Genomic DNA, 20,838 nt, shown 5'->3' with positions numbered 1-20,838 from the left:
TTACTTTTAACTTCAATCAAACAGAATTTGATGATAATGCCTAGAGGGAGTCCGTCTACTGCAGTCACGCATGTTCAGTGCGATTTCCTTTTACCCCCCCCTTTATAAGGCTTCCGGGAAATACAAATGGAAGACCGTACCTTTCGGTAGTAACAAATAAAAGGCACCATGCCACCTCTGTGTTTTGATAGTACACAGGTCCTATTGGTGGGGCGGGGGAATGAATAACCACGTGTTCAGCCTGGGAAGGCGGTCAAACTCGCACTAGTCATACAGTGAAATTGTATCGGTTTGACTCACAGAGGTAAAGTTTTATAGCTACCTTCGTTTTCCACGCTGGACCCTTGACTCTGACTTGCACCGATTAACAGACTCGTCTGTTGATTATAATAAAGAGAAAACGTGTCGAAACAGGGTGAGGATGCGCTTCAGGTATAAAAACAAAATGGGCTTGTGCATGTTAAAGGTACGCCATGCTTCTCTTGAAAAGTCTCACACTTAGATATGCGCGCACACACATAAACGCACACACACACAGACGCGCTACTTGCAAGTAGTCTACGAGACTGACATCAGAAAAAAAACAAACAATAAACCACACACGATCAATGTCAGCTTCGTCACACAAAAGATCACTGATGAGGTAAAACTGCAGGTCCAATAAAAAGTACGAGGAGCAGCTGGCTGCCCTTTCAAAAGGTAGGAAACATGACACATCTACTATAACTAATCAGATACTTCCGCAACAACATCTGATTTAGGCTGGTTTAAGCAGATTTACACAACCCACAAGATGGACTACAAGGTCTGAACTCTTTGTTAGCATAGCTGTACAAGCATCCTTCCTGTCTTTATTTTTATTTCTCTTTTCTGAGGTACAAAACTTCAACTCCCAGTGTCATTTAGCTCTGGATAACAGAGAAGCCATAGTTGATTGTTTACGAGTGAATTCTGAATTTATTCATTCACAGTGGAAAATATGGCGATATCCCAACCTCTCGGAACAATCTCGGCACCGTGGTGAGACCCGGAGCGGTGTGCTACCTCAACTTGTTTGTGTGCTTCTCGACACCTGGAAGATGTCTGCAAGGACTAGGAGTAGCCAATTTCTTTGCGATCAAACAGAGTAGCATGACTCCACAGGTGGTGTAACCGATCAGGTACTGCCATGTTTTTATTTTCTGTCTCAGCTTTTAAGGCAAAAGGCTCAACAGTGGATCAGAGTGGAATTGAAATTTGCCATTTACTTCAAGTAAGAACCAAGACATCCATTGAGGCAAATCAATTCTAAACATTGTATATACCATGCTGTTTTAGACATCAAAAATGTTTTTTTTTCTTTTTCTTTGTAACACACATTTATAAACCACCTTGTAAAACACAAACAATGGATTGCTTTGCCAATACTAAAGGGACTACCTATATTCCTTTAAAAATCTCCAATTATAAAGTAGAATTCTACCAACACCAAAATTGAACTGAATACTCGCATTTAAGTACTACTATCTCATGCAAATGTTTATATAGCTTTTCTTAGAGTAATATAATTGGCGAGGAGACATGCGGCTCCGAACACAAAACTAATAATTCCGTCTACGTCTGAATATGTTTCTGACTAAGTAAATGTGATTCGTGTCTAAAGGCAAATCAAGGTTTCTATGGCACTAAATGGGTGTAGCTTAGGTGCATTTTGTCAAATATAGGCTATTTAAGAGTATGTGTGATCTTATCTACTGTAGACCTTTTTGTCCCTCTTGTTTTACCGTACTGTAAGGCAATCTCAATGGAATGGATGAACGTGAATGTTATATTCATCTGAACTCTTGCCCTGTTTATCCTGTAGGCTTCATCGAAACTGTATTACGAGGAGGAAGTAGTGACGATTCACAACAGCAGGCCTAAAACACCAACGATAATGACAAAAAAAAAAGAAGGGGGGGGAAACAACCTAAACATATCCAGACGTTCTATGCAGGAAGACTACTACACATACATTATAATAAGAAGAGAATCATTTTACTACATGCTACTTGTATATTTATCTATGCAAGACAAATGAAGAGCAACAGTTTAAAGTCGGGAGAAAGCAAACTGTCCTCTCTAAACTGACCCTACATTCATTTAAGTCAGAAAATTCATGGCTCAGATTTGATGGTCAGACTGTAAACTGCTTGAACATATGCATAAATCCATTGCTGCTTTACTAAGAGGTTCTCTCTCTCAACACAATTTGGCAAACAGGCCTTATATGTGACAAAAAGTCTAAGACATCCAACCCGCACTTGAATCTTCCATTGGCATTGATGCTATGATTTACTGAATTGGCCTAAATGAATGGCAGTGCAATATTTGTGCTGCACACTATAACTCACACACACACACGCTATTGCTACAATTGGACCTTTCATTGCTTTTTTTTTTGTCTCTGACTCCAAATATATTGTATATGCTCCGTTTGTTTAATAGTAGCTATATCACGGCTGTGATCTAGCTCCATGCACAATCACTGGTATTACTGGTAGATTAAAAAGTTAAAAAAAAGAGAAAAGCATGTATAAGAATACTGTGATATAACAAAAAAAAAAAAAGGAAAAAACATCAAGTATCATTGCAAGGGGCAATGACTCCATTTACTAGATAAATAAAGACATAAGGAAAAAAAAACAAAAAAAAACAAAATCCCTGCCCAGAACAGGCTGGCCTGACAGCACCTACAGATGGCAGAAAGGAGATGGAGAGTATTTAGAGGAGCCTGCCTGAGGGTGTCTGTTGAATCACACTGACTTTACACAACTTCGTTAAAAGTCTGTAATGTTAACAGTAGGCTGAGTATTCACACCGTGGCGCTCTGGTGGGCCGCCTGCCCAGAAAGAGATAACACAAGTCAGAGGGCAGTGGATATACTGTCCTTAAGTGCTTAAAGACACCATTTTTTTTGTTTGTTTGTTTTTTCTTAAATAATGCATTGGAGTACATTTTTGTTGCAGCCGTTTCTTTTGCATCTCCACCATCCTGTATTCAGCAGCAACACATGCATGTAAACATAAGTACATACATTACATCTGCTCTATTTTGCACACTTAGAACCTGAATGTACTAAAGTGCGTTCTTGACTATCTAATTAAGTGCTATGGGATTAGAGTTTTAAAAAAAAAAAACAATGTCATTTTGGAACATCCCATCTAAAAAAAAAATCTTTAGACATAATCATCCTGCAGAGATCTGATTGAATTAAGAAGTTGTACCTGCTGCTTTAGCAGGGATCCTGAGATTACAAAAAAGAAACTATGTACCTATCTTTGTTATTAATATTAATGCAATTCTAATAAAAATTCGATCAAGGGAACAAAGGCTGAGCTCTCGCCAATTTGTTCCATTTCATTTCAGTCAGTTCTGGAGGTCAAACGAAATGCCAAGTAGAAATCTACAACACTTTCTTACTGAGATCGCTGCTCTGAAAAGGATTCTTGTCAGTTTGAGAGAATCAATATTAATACGACGCAAAAACCTATCTTTTTTTTTGTTTGTTTGTTTTGTAGAGTATTTCAGAACAAAGCCTAGTCTAGGTCCTCATCTCTCATCCAGTCAACTAAAGTGTGCAATTGTGCCACTTCAATACCAGTGGATATGAAGTTCTCACGCCAAGGAAAATCATCCGACTCAGTGTAATCCAACCACCATCAGATGATTCAAAACAACAACTAAAAAGCATAGATATAACATCTAAAGTCACCAACAGCTCTAGTGGTCTGATACAATCATCTTTAGTATGCTTAATACCAGAAAATGGAATGAGAAGACAACAAAATCAATACCAAAAAGCACATATTTGGATTTCTGCTGATCCTGAAATCTAAACAACAGGTATTGGCCTAAGCAAAAGACCCTTCTCCTTTTATTAGCCCTATTTTACTCTTTAGGGATACCAATTCCCTGGTTATCAATAATGCCGGATAATAAGGACAAGCTGGGCAAAATATAGATTTATTTGACCCCACTAGTTACGGTGGGGGGGTCGTTGTGGTTAAGAGCTGTTGCTTTCAAATGGGTGGCAACATAATCCGTCACAGGGCTCATCATATTCTGCCTTAAAGCAAACAAACTGAAATGATACGTTATACAGAAGGCATGGGTCAAAAGGCATTTCATAAGATGCCATAAAGGCAATCCAGTGCATTTAAATTGACACTGACAGTAAAATGCCCGGCACATACAAAGCCATTCGTTTAGTCTTTAGGTAAAATTTTCATGATATAATAAATCAAAGGGAAAAAAACAATTATAATAATAAAAAACTGATCAAAGGTGAANGAGGGGGGGGGGGGGGGGGGGGGAAGGTAAAGGACAAAAGAAGGAGGAAAAAAAAAATTAAAACACATTCTAGGGAAACAAAAGCCCTTGTGACAGTGATTGTCTATTCAATAACACTTAACAGAAAGGCAAAAAAAAAAGAAAATATTGCTTAAAAACTGCCCAATACAAATATCTGTTCAAATGGATCAGAGTTCACCACAAAGAAGCTGCGTTTATAAGCTATTAGATTCTTAAGACAAGTTCGTCAGCTCCAGGAAATACTCCTTTAGTCAGAGCTTAAATCCACAAAGTCGATGGCCAGTCCAACTTCAAAAACTCAAAACGACAAAAAAAAATTATTAGTGCCTTCAAACAAAACCGACCTCTCCTCTAATTAGGCCATTCAAATCTGAAATCTTTTCTGAAGGAAACAAAAAAACAAAAACAAAAACACTGTTGAAGAAATGGGGAAACAAATTGAAATGGCTTGTTCTTTTATGTTCTCAAATATATGATGCTCTGATGAGGTGTTGTTGGCAGATATTACTAGTAAAGCCTTTATCTAGAAATAAACAAGGCCTCAGTCAGTCACTATCCTACAGACGTTCTCCAGTCTTACAAAAAGAGAACAATAGGCCTACAGACCCTGGGTGAAGATGAAGCAGCTGCTAAACGAGTTGACGAGGTATATCAAGATCTATTGTCTTTCTCTATACAGTACAGTTCATCTCAAATAAATAATTTATAGCCATAGTAGTGTTGATCAACTTTGGTCATAACTTATATGCTTAGAAACATTCTAGCTTAACAAACACTTATTTAGCATCTTTAAACAAAAAAGAAAGGTTGTCAGCATCTCGAACGTGGGGGGTGTTTTAATGCTGACCCCAACATGGCTCTCCTTTGGAAGGAGACATGCTAATGAATTCAGCAGCATTACCAAATTATCTTAAAATGCCAAACAACTCTAGGCCATACATTTAGCATACACTATGGAATTAACAACTTTGAGACCCTTTTCCAAATTTCAGATTGTACTGTAGTACAAAAAAAAAAAAAAAAGCATTGCACTCTTGAGCAAAATTTAGATTTCTGTTTTTTTTCCCTTGTGTGGTTCCTTCATAAAAATCTAGGCTAACATACAATAAAAAAAGGAAAGAAAAACCTCAAAAAAACTAAAATTCTTTGATCATTCTTTTGTGAAGGCTCTAAGATCCTCTACAAGGTCACCTCAACCGATTAAACACGATATGAGTTTTCTACTGAATGATATGAAGAGAAGGACAGCTGAAACGGACACTTCCATGCTCCTAAATGTTGGCTATAGGACGATGTTTGCATGGGTTTTAAAGGGTTAAATAATTTAGAGATGGCCAGATTGCTAGTGTTTATCTTGAATGCCTCGACTCATCTGAGTGACCTTGTAGAGCAATCTGCCTTGACGCATTAAGCACTACTAGGAGATGGAGGAATGGGGTCTAATTGCATAATAGGTTTGACTGCACCTCAAGAGAAGACCAAACACTCACGCACACACAGACACACAAACACGTACATACGGAGAAAACAGACATGTGGGTGGGTGCTGTTCTGGTCCTCTTGACCATGTTTAAGGTAGTTGCCCCCTGGTGGTGGTGATGTTAATAGCAGCTGACTGAGGGGAGGAGGAGGGGAGAGCGCGAGACCTCACTCAGACAGACACCCATCCAGGCCAACCGGTGCACCGTGGCGGTCTTTGACGTAGCCGTTGTGGAGGCCATTGCTGGGCAGAGGGGAGCAGGCGGCGGTGATGCCGCAGTGCTTCAGCAGGTTGAGACCCGCGGAGGAGGAGACCGTGGGGGAGGAGGAGGAGCAGGAGGAAGGGTCCCGCTGAGGGAAAGGCTTCATGGTAGATAGGATCAGAGCCAGGCAGTCAGCCACATCCTTGTTGGGAGCACAGGCCAGAGCTGGGGTGTGGCCTGGTCAACATCAACACAAGCACATCAGTACGTGACAAGTCATCGCCTTTTCAAGCTGCTCGAACAAACGTAATAACAGTTTATTAACGCTGTAATGTCAGCAGGTGCCACTCCGATGAGCCCACAGGAAACTATGACTCCATTTTTAAATTTCCCTCTCACCTTTATGAAGCATTTTGGAATTTTTACACAAAGTATTTTGGTTTGACTTCTCAAAACTAATTTTCTATTTTTAAATTTAGTTACTAAACTAACTTTAAATGCACAAGAAAACGTTTGTGATAGACTAGACCAGAGGTCGACCAAAGAGTTTCTCTATGACTGATGCAGATTTTTTAGAAATCGGGGCAGACAGTGGCTGATATTTTTTGGCTCGATATGTATTTTTTATTTAAACAAATTAATACATTAATTGCTTAAACCTAAATAAATGTGTATTTGACAAGCCTTAGAAGAACTTGTACACATAGAAACATTTCTTTTTCCTTCAGAGTTTAGGAGTGCCTCACCTTCCTCATCCACAGCCAGGACTGTGGCTCCTCTGCTCAGCAGTGCCTGCACCACCGTAGCCAGGCCGTTTCGAGCTGCAAGATGAAGGGGCCTGGACAAGAAACGGATGGAGATTAAATGACCGTTCATTTAGGTGTAATACTCACTTAATATGTAATAATAAAATAACATTTAAGAAAAGATCTAGAAGCAGTGTCAACATGAAAATCATTTCCCAGCAGCAGACAATTTGAACACATGCATTACTGTAAGTATTAATGATAACACGGGTACTCTGTTATCATTAAACTGATTATCTGCTTTTACCGTTTTGTTTACTGTGAAACAGCAAAACACAAACCGTTCCAAATTAATGGCACAAATTCAAATATCACACTTTCATGGTGAGCACAGAAGATTAAATGTGAAAACTGTAACAACTTCCTATATTGACTAGAAGAAGTGGGAGGAGAGACAATGTCACAGCAAAATTTTCCTTTGACCTTAAGGGCATAAAATACAATCTCTTCACATTTGTAATTTGGAAATATTTGGGAGAAAAAAATCAAAATGAAGCTGTTTTTTGTAAGCTATGGTGAATTTGTTTTGTAATGTGTCAACGACTTTTTTTGACAAAGTTATATTTAATTCATCCATGTCTGAGTGAATATTTGAGGCAAATTGGAATAAATGCTCTTAATACCACTGAGACATTATGAATGAATACAGACAGACAAACATCTCTGGTTATGGTCATAGTAAAGTAACAAAAATGACATTTAGACAAACATGGTTTGTGCAGTAAGTGTTGGTAGATAAACATCTATAAAAAGGTGTTATTTTGAAATGTACAATTTATAAAGAATAAGATGTTCTCACATTTGCAGAGCACTGTTAGTGGCATTTATCAGAGTGGGACTGTGGATTTCTCCCAGGATCAGCAGAGCACACATCTCGTGGGCCTGATGAACAAAACATGAAGGATTCTGTCACAAACACAGAAAATCTAAGGAAAATGGTTTGTCTTTTTTAATAAAACATTGCCATTTTGCCAACAGAACAGACTCGCCTTGCTGCAGGCCAGATGCAGGGCAGTGTTCCTGTTCTCATCCAACAGTGTCAGGTCGGCCTTGGCCCGGTGAAGGAGGATGGCTGGGCGGCACCAAAACACATTTATTACACTTCACATCCATTTTTAAACGACTCAGCATGACAAATTACAACTTCTCTACTCTTCATTTCCAAAACTGAACTGTTCACTTCTACTTTTAAAAAAAAAAAAAAAAACAGTAATGTATTTTGTCTTTGTGAAACTCCCAACATTGAAGGGTCTCACAGCAGCCAGTGGACAGGTGTAAGACTCACCCACAGTGCCACTGTGGCCCTTGTCAGCAGCTACCATCAGAGCAGAACGTCCACTTTTATCCACGGCATTGATCTCTGCCCCATGGCGAAGCACTAGCTGAAGTCCTGAGACATCCTCAGCAAATGCAGCAGCGTGCAGTGGGGTCCTGCAGGCACAGAAGAGACAGTACAATCCACTGTTGTGTGACGACACAGCTATTCACACACACACACACACACACACACACACCCCCCTGGTGGAGATCTGATCAACCACCCAAATCACACTGAACTGAAGGTGAACTTTTCCCTGAAAGCTGTGAGTGAATCCATAGGTAAGTCTGAGCATTGGGAGAGCATGTCCACTGATGTGTCATTCTGTTAGTGCTAGCCTGTATACCATCATCATCATCATCCATCCATTAACAAATATGTTAACATAAATGAATTATTTGTCAAAAACAGGCTTGAGCTAAATCAGTAACATCCTCTACTATTCTCAATGTGCTGTAATCAGAACACTAATACTTGGCATCGTGTCTGGCCTTCAGTATTTGCTGTGACCTGGGGGGGAGGGATGAGAAGGTGCTAAACACAGACAATCTGATGGTGTTTACCACAGCATAAATCATTGCCAAATACATATTTAGCATAATGATAAAGACAGACACGAACAGAAGGTATTTTTATCTTTGTAGCTCAACATTATCATTTAGGTTGTTTAATGACATACACATTTTTTTTAGCTGGAATAAAACAAATGAATGAGATGGAGCAAAGGGTCTGTTTCAGGTCTAGCTGATGGATATTGGGTCACAGCAACACTGCAGCAGGTGACACTTTGCTGTAATTACGAAACAAAATGTGCTGTTTAAGTGTAATCACCCTATGGCGTAAGGAGCTTATTTGAAGTTGGGTTTTTTTCCTCCTTTCAGTAACAACTGCTTTATGGCCCAGCAGCACGGCGGAGCAGTGGTTAGAGCTGTTGCCTCACAGCAACGTAAGGTTCAACCAGGCTGTGGCTTATTGCAAGTTCTGCTGTGAATGTTTGGGTTTTCTATGGGTACTCTGGTTTCCTCCCACAGACTGCTCATGTTAGGTTCAACTCTAAATTCACCCAAGGTGTATAAAAAGTTGTCTCGTTTGTCTCCATCTGTCCCTGTGATGGACTTGCGACCTGTCCAGGTGTGTCCCCCGCCTCTCGCACGGTGACTGATGGAGATAGACACCAGCTCCTCGTAACCCGGTACGAAAAAGCAGGAAAAGAAAATGGATGGATGTTTTAAGAAACAATCCCGGTCCATGGTCTGGCTGGGGACCCATTTTTATTACATGTATAAAAAGAAAACATCCACTCAGGATTTTCAGGATATGGACATTAGTTTTAAACAAGATGAATAGGGAAAAAGATGTTCAGTGGTGGGTTAATAGAAAGAGGAGAGGTTCTATTTTTACTTAGAACTCATTGAAACAATATTAATGCAGCACAGAAATTATTGTTTTGTTTTTACTTCATATCAAATTTAAAACACGTTTGAGTTTTTGTACAAATGGAACTGCAGTTAATGTAAGCCCCAGGACACATCTCGTCTAAAATGAACAAAAGGAGACACGTGGCAATACTTTACTTCTACATCAGAGCTGTTTTTCTAATAAATTAATCACCCTGAGTTCGGCAGACTTACCTTCCTTTGGCGTCTCTGGTGTTAATCATGTGAACACCAGCAGATTCCAGCAGCCTCTCTGCAGGACCGCTGTGGCCGTTCATCCTACAAACACCACCACCGAGTCAACCAAATTATTTCATCTCATTCAAGTGTTTGTTTGGTTTTTAACTTTAAAAGCAGTCATTTCTGACATAAAGTATAATGTTAGGACTCACAGAGCACAGTGCAGGGGGGTGAAAGGGTTTCCCTCTTCGTGTATATTTTTTAATTCAAGTAAAACCTCCAAACAGTCTTCGTGCCCTAGAAACAAACAACAGATTCTTGCTGTGATTAGTTGCATCATTAATGTTAGAGGTTTAGCCATTTTCAGTCAGTCAATTTGAGCAAACCTTTGTAAGCAGCCCAGTGTAATGGGGTGTATTGTTTGTTGTCCAGCAATTTATCTTGTGAGTCAGTCGCCACGGCGGCCTGCACCAGACTGGCCAGTATCTCAGCGTGGCCTCTGGAGGCAGCATAGTGCAACGGTGTCCTACCCTGGGCGTCCCGACACAACGCAGAAGCTTTGTGCTCCAGCAGGGTCGTCACACAGTCATCGTGTCCTAAAACTGCCTGTTGACAGATCAACGAGGAGAAATGAGAAGCTCCGCTGACAAAAACGCAGCAACAAAATTAATTCATTAAAGCAGTAAAAACATTAAAGCAGTCAGCCTAATATTTTAAATACATTCAATATGAATTCATCCCTAATCTAAGAAATTGTACATCAAGTCAAGAGAGATGGAAGTACTGTATACTGGAGTGTAATCCAAGGAAACACCAAAAAATAATACTAATTTACCCTAAGGAGAAGGGAGATGAAACATTTAGATTGCCTAAGTCAACCTTTACTGTCCAACCAAACACTTATCCTAAGTTGTTTTTTATGATAACATTGATTCTCTGCTACAGAAATGTATGAAGTGATTTTGACCTACCCCTCTGTGCAAAGCTGCGCAGCCCCTCTTGTCCTTGGCGTCCGGCAGGGCACCTTTCTCCAGCAGGAAGTGGACACAGTCAGTGTGACCTCCCACAACAGCTAACATTAGTGGAGTCCTGAAGAGGAAAAAGAAACAATCAAAATGTACATTTAGGAAAATTAGCTTATGCTATTCAAATGTTTTAATTTGGATCGTGTTTCTGAGGGAAAATGAATAAATAAATAAACTCACTGTCCAAATTTGTCTGTCACGTTGGTAAGATCCCCCTCCTCCCCATAGTCAATCATCATCCTCAAGCAGTCTGAGTGACCATTGGCAGCTGGTAAAAAAAAAAAAAAAAAGTACATAAAATATAATATTCAAAAGGTACCAGCAGGAAACAGCTGCTAACGAATGAACTCTTCCAGCTGCGAGCAGCAGTACCTGCAACATGAATTGGAGTCCACATGAGATGGTTGTCATTGAGGAGACAGGAGGCTCCCTGAGCCAAAAGGACCTCCACACAGCGAGCATAGCCTTTCTGTGCAGCCAAGTAGAGCACAGAGCGACCGGCAGCGTCCTGCATGTCCACGTAGGCTGCGGTCTCTGTGAGCACGTGCAGAGCCTGCCAGTGGCCCCTGTCAGCCTGAGGGAGCGGAGAAAAGTCCGTCACATCTTTGCATCGAGTCTGATTAATAGGCAAATTACAACAAGAGGTGACCTCGCATGTAACACTTACAGCGAGGTGCAGGGGACTGACAGGAATACTGCTCTCTATGTCTCCTAGTGCATTAAAGGACATCTCCAAGAGCTAAAAATAAGGCACAGCAGTCAATATAAAGTCATTTAGACGACCTACAACTGAACGTGCTACATTACTAACTTTGCACCAAAACAAATTAACAAGACAACATGAAAAACAACGCCATAAGCAAAGTGTTTCCAAGAAACTCTTAGCAGAGAGCCATGGGCTTACACATAATAGCCTCAATTACACTGCAGGGCCAGCGTGAGCGAGAGCCATCTTTGTGTCGGCACGTTTTTACAGACCAGCACTTCCAGCTCTTTGCATTTCAACAGTGTCTGCCCAACAGCAGTCCTAAAATCCTCCCACCATGTACTGCGTCACTGAACGCTTCCCATAGACTGCTCCTTTAACAATTTGGAGGCTTCAGTTTCTGTAACTTTACAGAAACTGTAGAGGCCAGATAGAGTTCACTCTGAGGAAATTACATTAAAATAAAACAGCTGCTGTAGCTGCTACACCGAAAAGCTGTTTGGGTTTTAGGGTGAGAGAGAGAGAGCAATTCAGCGACAAAGACTGCAGCAAATAAGAGAAACACACAAAAAAGATTCAAAAGGTAAAGGTTTTTAAACCGTTTAATCCTCAAATCTCAGCTCGCAAGTAACTAATGCCCTTTTTCGGCACTGCCTGATACCAGAGCCCAAATGTTAGCCTTAACTCGTAACTGCAAACCCCAAATAAGTCCTGAAACTGTCAGAGGAGACACTTCAGATCCTGACAAACAATCGCTCATCTGCTTTTGGCAAAGTAAAAGTAAATTCAGCCATTTGTGTGTTTCCAGTAAAAACAGAATTGGAATATGATATATTCAAGGGAAAAAAAAAAAAAAAAAGACTGGAAAGTTGTCTTCATCAAACTTGGCGAACTCACAAACACGGACTTCATCATAACACAAAAACACAACTAGAGAGGGGGCGTGATTCTACGCTTGCTTAAAAAGCCCAAAGATGTGAGTTTGTGTGTTTTCAGTTCAAAACACTGTTTATTTAACGTCTAAAGTGTGACATGCGACGAAGTGAACGCTCACCAGCTCCAGGTTCTGTTTGTTGCCGTGGTAAGCTGCATAGTGAACAGCACTGTAACCTTTGGAGTTGACCATCGATGGATCAGCACCATTGTCCAAAAGATGCTCCAAGCAGCTGCGTAGGAAAAGACGACAACATACGTTAATGCTGTGGTTCTTTTTCAACTATTAGAACTTATTTTTATTTTGAAGCCAGTGCTGTGGTCAAATAGAGAAGATGAGGGAACTAAAACTCACAAGTACGACTCCCTCGTTTCATCCTCGTTACTTTGATGGTTCCCAGAAAAGTTACGATCAGTTCTGCAAAGTTAAAAACACAAAATAATGTTCAGACATTCGAAAATTGTATATCATTTCAGTAGCTCAACAAATTTGGACATTTAACCCTGAAAACAAACTTCCAAGTTGAGAAATTACTTTAAATGAAAAAAAACTTAAGAAGATCTGCTTCTGGTTCAAAAACTAGTAATAAATGCTTCTTTTTTGCAACTTTCTTACTTTCACGGGAGGCCAAAGTTGCCCCCCAACATGCTTCAGAATTCAAACAGTTCATTACATTATTTAGTGATGAGATGGGTAAGGACAGGACAGATTGTGCCAACATCAATGCTTGTTTTAGTGTAGGTTGAGGTCGTTTCTCACTGGGTTGCGACTGTTGGAGACTCAAAATTGCAAGAAAATTAGGAGAAAATTAGCAAATTATTAGTTGCAGTTTCCCTGATTTCTGACTGTTCATGAAAAATTGACCAGAAAGCTGTGTAGCTACATTTCACTCAGACAGTTTTTTTAAAAAAAATCATGGCCCTTTTTGTGTGCATGACTTCCATGACTGTATTCTTGGCTGTGCACATTATTTTGTTAACCATCTCCACCCAGACTGATGGAAGATTGATAATGACGACACAAAAAATTATAATTAACCACAAAGAAATTCGCTAAACTGAGCTAATTGGTCATGTTTTGAAAACGATACGAGGGAGACGTCCATCACACATTTATTGCCTCTTCAGCGCAGCTCAGGTCTGCTCCACGCCCCTTCTGGTTTGGCGATACTCGCTTTATTTCTGAAAAGCTCACATTTTTTGCAGCCATTTTGCAGAACTGTTTTAAGACCGAGCCTATTATTTAACCTACCAGAGTCCACTTTTGAAATGAAAATAAATTTGGACCAATTTGGAAATAATTATAATTTATCATCAGGGTGAGTTTTAGACCTGGACATTTCATGTTGTAACCTCAGATGTGTTTTGTCTATGGAGAGCTTGTGTCAAAATACAGCTCTGACGCTTCTGAGAAGAGTTGGGAGACATCCGTGACTAAACCAAGAAGCTTTTAACGACCGACTATTTTGAGAAAAAAAAAAAAAAAATTGTTACATAAGGAAACTGAGAACCTCCATAAATTGGACATTTTGGAGAATCACCAGCAGTCAGAGCATCAACTATATCCAACATTGTTCTTTGTCACTGCTGCGTGCATCCTCCATCTATCAGAATCACCTTTATTTTGTGTGGCATCACTTTTTGATTTACTATCAGACAAAATATATTTACAAAAATATACAGAATACTCATTGATATAAATCCTGCAATCTGTTTTAGGACGTACAATCTGCGCGGTGTAGAGTCTGCTGCTTCAAAACAAAAACAGATGGAAGAAATGAACGTGTCTCCAACCTGCTGAAGGCTTGGGAGGCAGCACAGTAGTGCAGGGGAGTGCAGCCCGTCTGGTCAGGCTCGTTGACCTCAGCGCCAGCGCTCACCAGGGTTACAGTGCACTGGTACCTCCCATTAGCAGCAGCGTAGTGCAATGGTGTCCTGCAGGGTGCGTGCAACAAGTCAGTCAAGATTAGCACTCGTTTTAAATGTCCAACTCATTCTATTCAGCCAAATAAACACACAAGATGATAGGAAACTCACCTTCCCATTATGTCTCTCTTATTCAAGTCGGTACCACTACTTAAGAGCAGGTTCAGACATTCAACATTTCTGTAAAGACAGATTACTGTTAGAAAACATGAAAACACAAAATGTATCCTAAAAAACAGTGGGGGTTTTTTTACCCTCCAGAGGCAGCAGCGTGTAGACAGGTCCTCCCAAAGTTGTCCGGGGTGTTGATGTCAAACCCAGCCGATAGCACGTGCTCTTTACTCATGGATGAAACTATACTATACAGCTGACCTGAAGGATTGTTGAGAAAAGCTCCAGCTGAAAGCCATGTCGCAATGCACACAAACGCAGATTTTAAAGCTTTATGGAAATCTGATTGCACACATTCTTGGAACAGACCTGAGGAGAGTAACTTGCGACAACAGTCTGAAAACCCGTACAGCACAGCTAAGTGCAAAGGGAACATTCCATGGATCCCACGTCTGAAAAAAAGCAAAAAAAAGTCACTATATAAAAAACAAACTTCACTGAAATTCATCGGTCTTACAGCTTCACACCTGAAGGAATTAATTCGCCTTTGTATTGCAAAAGAAGTATTTTATTTTTACAACCTTTTAGCAAGTTTATATTTTCCTGACAATCCCAAATACCCCCGCACCTGGCCGTGTCCGCTCCGTTGGTCATCAGAGTGCTGATCAGCAGTTCATGGCCATACTTAGCAGCAACGTGGAGAGGGGTATTGCCATACTTATCCACGCAGTCAATCTCCCCACCTGACGCGAAGCGAGAAAGAGGGAGCGCGTCAAAGACACATTTAAAGAAGAGAAGGCATGAAGAACATTTTCTCTCAGCACAGTGTCGGATACCATTTTGGATGAGGATCTGAGAGCGTGTGAAGCGTCCGTGAATGGCTGCCATGTGCAGGGGGCTCTTCCCTTCTTTACTCTGAGGAGAAGAGCAAACACTTCACCAAAAGAGAAAACTTCACATATTCACTGTAAAATTAAGGTTTCATGAGGACTGATGGACTGGTCGGGTAACGCACAGTCCAGCCTGCACGAATGTCTCAGTAAATCTTGAAATTATGATTTTATTTTTAAGTAGCTTCTTGATTCTTTTCAAACCCTGGCATGTTGATTATTATTCAGAGCAGCTACAGAGGACAACCTAATTATTTTACTGTCAGATATTCTGCAATAAAACCCCGGAGACATAAACATTAATGGCTTCACCATCGTGGTCAAGTGAAAACATTCAGTAAATTCCTCACACTTCACTCAGACATTTCAGTGAAAGGGACGTAAGGGAGAAACGGTCCATGCTGGACATTTGCCATTTAAGTGAGACTGGACAGTAAATCATGGATGTTACTTTAACCCTTTCTTTCTGGGGTCTTATTGGCAAAGCAGGCCATGTTAGCGTCCAAGTCCTCACCGGTTGTCTAAGACAAAGCATCTGTGGATGGAAGAAACTTAAAACTTCACTTTTACATGTTTCAGCTTACTAAACTCTCTGTTATATATCAGCGAGGACCTAATTATAGTATAACAGTTATTATTAATTTGAGAAAAGCACACCACTCCTCTCTGAGAGCTAACGCCACAGCCCTAAAACTCAGAAAGTCATTTCAGCCTCGCTTTCTCATAACAAGCTGTTTGTCATAAAAACAAGTAGCAAACTACCTGTAAATAGGAGCAGTTTTAAATATTATGCTCTACACCTTATATAGAGTTTGACAAAAGAACTTACAGTCCAAGATTTATTTGTCATTTGGCTCAGACACGGTAGAGTAATGAGCTAAATATACCTGATATAAAGATGAAAAGCTAAAGCTGTGCTATTTATTCACTAAATAAACATTTTGTCAGACTCCTCTCAGCAGCTTATAAGAAGCTAAATTAACTCACTTCTAGTGACTATTAATGTGACGCAGGGGTCTTGTCTTGTTGAAAGAGACTAATTAAAGTTTCTGGGTCCAACTCAGTCACAGGGTCTCACTGAAAGTTTGAAAAAGCAGCAGCAAAACATGTTCTGTTGCCCTTTAATTTCATAAAAGTAACCCTTATCTGAGAATACAAGTATGTTAAGTAAACAGTATTTCCAGTCGTATGAATGTCTCAAAGTGGAGACCTGATTTTGTAGACAGTGTTCAGAGTTCATCCTTAAACAAACAAACAAAAATATATATATATATTTTTTTTTCGTACCTGCTGGTTGACATCTGCCCCATTGTTGACCAGCAACTCCAGACAGAGGGCACCGTTGGTGGAGACGGCAGCCAGGTGCAGAGGGGTGTAGCCGCACTTGTTGGGCTGGTTAACGTTAGCGCCGTGGTTCACCAGTTCTGTAGCCACAGCTTCCTGCCCCATGTAGCAGGCAACGTGGAGCGCAGTGTTCCCAAAGCCATTAGGCTCATCAATCTGACCGCAACACACCAACAAAACATCACACTTCAGCTGGAAAGTTACTCATTTAAAACACGTGCTGCACGCGGCTCCTTAAAAATGTTCTTTTACACTTAAAAATTGACAAGGAGGAAGCTCAGCTGGGTTGGTTACTGGAATAGAAAACATTGTATCGAACAAGAAAAGCATAGGTTCTCACCTCTGCCCCCATCCTCAGTAGGTACTTTACAATTTCAATGTGACCGCTCGCAGCAGCAGCATGGAGAGGTGTGTAACCCAGCTTATCTTTGCAGCTCTTGTCGGCACCGCGGGAAACCAGCATCTTCACAACCTCCAAATGTCCTGGGAAAAACAAACAAATAAACAAAGAACAAAAAAACGTTTTTAATTTGACTTATTTCTACAAAGTAATAACTACTTAAGAGGATTTAAAATGAAAGTAAATGTTGTTTTATTGATTGACTGCTGTGTCCTTTACACAGACTGCACCTTATGTGTGCCCTCTATCTCATCTGAGCTAGTCCAGCCAATAAAAAAGGTGCCGTATGATGAGGAAAACTTCTGAACTAGTGACAACGTGGACCTAGCTTACCCAAATAAGCAGCAGAATGAATAGGCTGTCTCTCCTTCTTATCAATGGCACTCAGGTTGGCCCCTTTGTTCAGCAGCAGCTTCACCATCTGGAAGACAAAATACAGGGTGAGGAAAAAAAGCATCCACCATTAGGTTTTTTTTTCTTCTTGTTAGGTAAATCTGTAAAGGGTAAAGTAATTGGCTGCAGTCTCACCTCCTGGAACCCACTTTGAGCTGCGTGGTGTAAGGCAGTCCGGCCAGTGCGATCTGCCATGTTCAGGTTGCTCAGCTGGGTCAGCAGGGCCTCTGCGCAGCGCGTGGCACGGTTGGCAGCCGCCACATGCAGCGGCGTCTGCCAAAACTTGTCTCGCGCGTTCGCCTCGGCTCCGCGCCTCAGCAGAAGACCCACTGCCCTCTGGGGAGATGGAGGCAATCATTACGGCTTTAGTAAATCCACAGCTTGCTGCATTACCTTCCATCAGTGCAATGTTTCAGAACCATAAAAGGAGCAATTAGAATTAGGGCCCTTGTATTCCTTGACAGACTGATTTCCCAAACAAACACACACAAATACATTACTGCCCCTTCGCTTTCGGGCAGTAATTCAAATACCAAATCAGAAATAATAACACTTTTTGTAATGTAGGCTTACGTCATTCCTAGAAGCAGCCGCTCTGTGCAACGGGGTCAACCATATGTGGTCTTTAGCATTAACACTGGCACCTGTAAGGAGTCAGAAACACCCGGACAAAGAAGTCAGAATGAGCAAAACGCAGCAGATCTTCAGTGTTCCACATCTAAAATACCTGCACATCTGTGTGTGCTGTTAGTGTGACAAACAGATGTGTGGATCAGACACAGCGGACTCACCTGATTCAATGAGGAGGTCCATTATATGGACATCACCCACACAGGCAGCAGCATGAAGAGGCGTGCGGCGCTCCTGGTCCTGACAAAAAAAAAAAAAAAAAAAAAACACCATCACTTAGGAACAGACTGAGCCTAACCTCCACCTTCATGAACACGGTGTGCTCCAGCCTTACCAGTGCGTTGACATCTTCCTTTTTGTGCAATAACAGTTGAACTTCTTCAGTATTACGACTGAAGACGGCCTGGACCAGAGGAGGCTGTAACACAACAAACACCAGCTGAATTACTGCTCATATCCAGACCCGATCGGATGCAGTCATCACTTCACATCCGCGATTTACTCGACCCCGCTCAAATGGTTTACATTTTTCGATAAGGCGAATTATTTAAGACTCATTGAGGGCGGTAAATGTTGCTTTCCAAAACGTTCACGGCAACAAACCTGGCTTTAACCCCCTTTTTCGCCCCAGCAATTAGACCGAGTCGAGGCTGAGGCCTACAGGCCCGTGTCTTAGTACTTACGTCAGCTAGCCAAATGAGCTGGCCCCGACCCAGACTACGGATCAGGATTTACTGCCAACAACGCAAACATTACCGCCCTAAAGACCGAGCAGCGCGAATTAAAAGCAAAACCAACATCGTTGTCAGGATATCCGCAAAGAAACAGGCATGCATCACAAATAAGCACGGCAATGTTCGATGAATACGTAGCATGTTGCGCAGTAGAGTAAGGGCATTACCAGCAAATAGACTGCGCCACGGCGGCGCAAACACAGAGCGCTTTCTTTTAGCATTACCTGGTCTGCAATGTTAAGTACTCCCATCTCCCAAACTCAGCCAGGACGGAGCTCCTTCATGAGGATAAAACTTCGAGGTAAATTGCGGTGCGCTACTGTATCCACCTCTCAGACTACACCCATAACTAAAAGCAAGAGAGAAATGCGGTCTCTGTCTGTCACTGTTGTTGTCTATTTCCAGTGTCTGCTCTGACGACGCTGGGCTACGACTGTGTGCTGGTCCGCCTACAGGCGTGGCGGTCTGCTCCCTCCAACGCGGGCGAAATGTCGACACCGTGCGGCAGAAAGGGGTACTGCACCCAGATTTAACGCTTGTTAAAACCACGACTGAAAGAAAAGTTAAAAGCGATAGTTACATTTTGTTAAAGTATTCTGTAGAAAAGTTATAAACATTATCTTACTTGTTGTAGAAAGCTCTTTAAACGACCTCAATTTTGGAAAAAAACAGAGATTTTGACCAGGTTGACAACCTACAGCAAGCCTGGGGCAAAGACCATCTAAACCAACTCCAAAATCATAGATTTCATAGCTGTTTGAAATTAAATTATATTTATTTCATGAGCATTTAGACTGCTGCGAGTTGTTCATTATGGTTATTCCAGCAAAAACATTATATTACTACTGGAAGTAAGATTCAAAAGGAACAATATGGGTTCCATTTGGGCCGCGGATCACTGGACCAGCTCTTTACCCTCACTAGGGTCTTCAAGGGGTCATGGGAGTTTGCCCAACCCTGCATGTGTTTTGTGGACTTGGGGAAGGCATTTGACCATGTTCTGGGTCGGGCTGGGATCATTCTGCCTGACATCTACAGAAAACGTTTTGGCTCTGATCCGGTTCAGGTCTGAACCAAATCAGGCTAAAAATGAAAGAAGAATATTTATAGGTAAATAAGTATATTTATAGCACCTGTGGGCCACCTCTGACCCAGGTCCATGCCGGTTACGGGCCGTTGGAAAAAAAGAGACCCCAGGCCTAACTCTGTTTATGGGTCCAGGCCAAAATGCTCACCTATATTTGTCCCGGAGCAGACAACTTTTGCTGTCAGTGTAGACAAATAATTGTGTGGCTAGTTTGTCATTTTTGCTCGTCTAAAAGCAGCTGGAGTTTGCAACTGCGCTGCGATGGCAGGTTGCTTTGGAGAAAATTTAGCCAGAGGAGAAGAAGAAGAGAATTCCTTTCTAATCTCTGAAATAACAAAAGAAGCAGCAGGTCTGTTTCTGTTTCTGAATGCATGTCACTTAGAAACAGCCGTGATGTTGGCTAATCTCAGACATCCAGGGCTGGGGAGACGTCAGTGAAGCAGTTCTTGTTAACCACCCAATGATTTATAGGAAATCTGAGACTGAAATAAACAAGCATTTTTGTCAATCTCCTCGTTTTTACTCTCAAACAGGGGTGGAAATTAAAATTTTTTTTACTAGCCACTCAAATATTTTACCAGCCATTATTTTTTGTTGTGACAAAAAGTAATTTCATATGATGATGATGATGGAGGTCGGTGGAAGCAGTTGTGGTGCCCTACAAGCTGAACAATACCTCTTTCTGGACACTGCATGGAAATAACTAGATTTTTCTTATTTAATTTTTTTATTTTAAACCATTAAACGATGCATATCTGTACATATAAAATTCAGATAAGTGAAATTTATTTTTTGTGGAGTGTTTTTGAAGTATTTTTTTGTGCTTTTGTAAGTTTTTGTATGTAAGTTGTAATGTTTTTCAGACACTTGCTGCTTTTAATGCATAGATCTATTTGTGCTACCTG

General features: G+C 41.0%; 1 protein-coding gene across 1 annotated transcript; it reads right to left on the bottom strand.

The window, feature by feature from the left end:
- Positions 1-4,327: 4,327 nt before the first annotated feature.
- On the bottom strand, positions 4,328-19,281 carry ankrd52a (ankyrin repeat domain 52a). Its single transcript, XM_017419278.3, has 28 exons — positions 19,071-19,281; positions 18,447-18,530; positions 18,274-18,352; positions 18,056-18,126; positions 17,618-17,818; positions 17,423-17,510; positions 17,030-17,172; positions 16,633-16,845; positions 15,292-15,370; positions 15,084-15,198; positions 14,825-14,907; positions 14,599-14,716; positions 14,456-14,524; positions 14,213-14,353; positions 12,774-12,836; positions 12,540-12,651; positions 11,447-11,518; positions 11,152-11,353; positions 10,960-11,047; positions 10,726-10,843; positions 10,141-10,360; positions 9,967-10,051; positions 9,770-9,853; positions 8,106-8,251; positions 7,810-7,892; positions 7,620-7,702; positions 6,761-6,852; positions 4,328-6,251 (listed from the first exon to the last, which is right to left on the bottom strand). The coding sequence occupies exons 1-28, from the start codon at positions 19,095-19,097 to the stop codon at positions 5,980-5,982; spliced, it is 3,231 nt and encodes a 1,076-aa protein (XP_017274767.1). The 5' UTR covers positions 19,098-19,281; the 3' UTR covers positions 4,328-5,979.
- Between the last annotated feature and the right edge of the window lie 1,557 nt (positions 19,282-20,838).

The sequence above is a fragment of the Kryptolebias marmoratus genome, linkage group LG8 (assembly GCF_001649575.2).
Source record: "Kryptolebias marmoratus isolate JLee-2015 linkage group LG8, ASM164957v2, whole genome shotgun sequence".
NCBI classification, from domain to species: domain Eukaryota; kingdom Metazoa; phylum Chordata; class Actinopteri; order Cyprinodontiformes; family Rivulidae; genus Kryptolebias; species Kryptolebias marmoratus.
The sequence above is the reverse complement of the archived record's forward strand: the minus strand, read 5'-3'. Positions and strand labels throughout refer to the sequence as shown.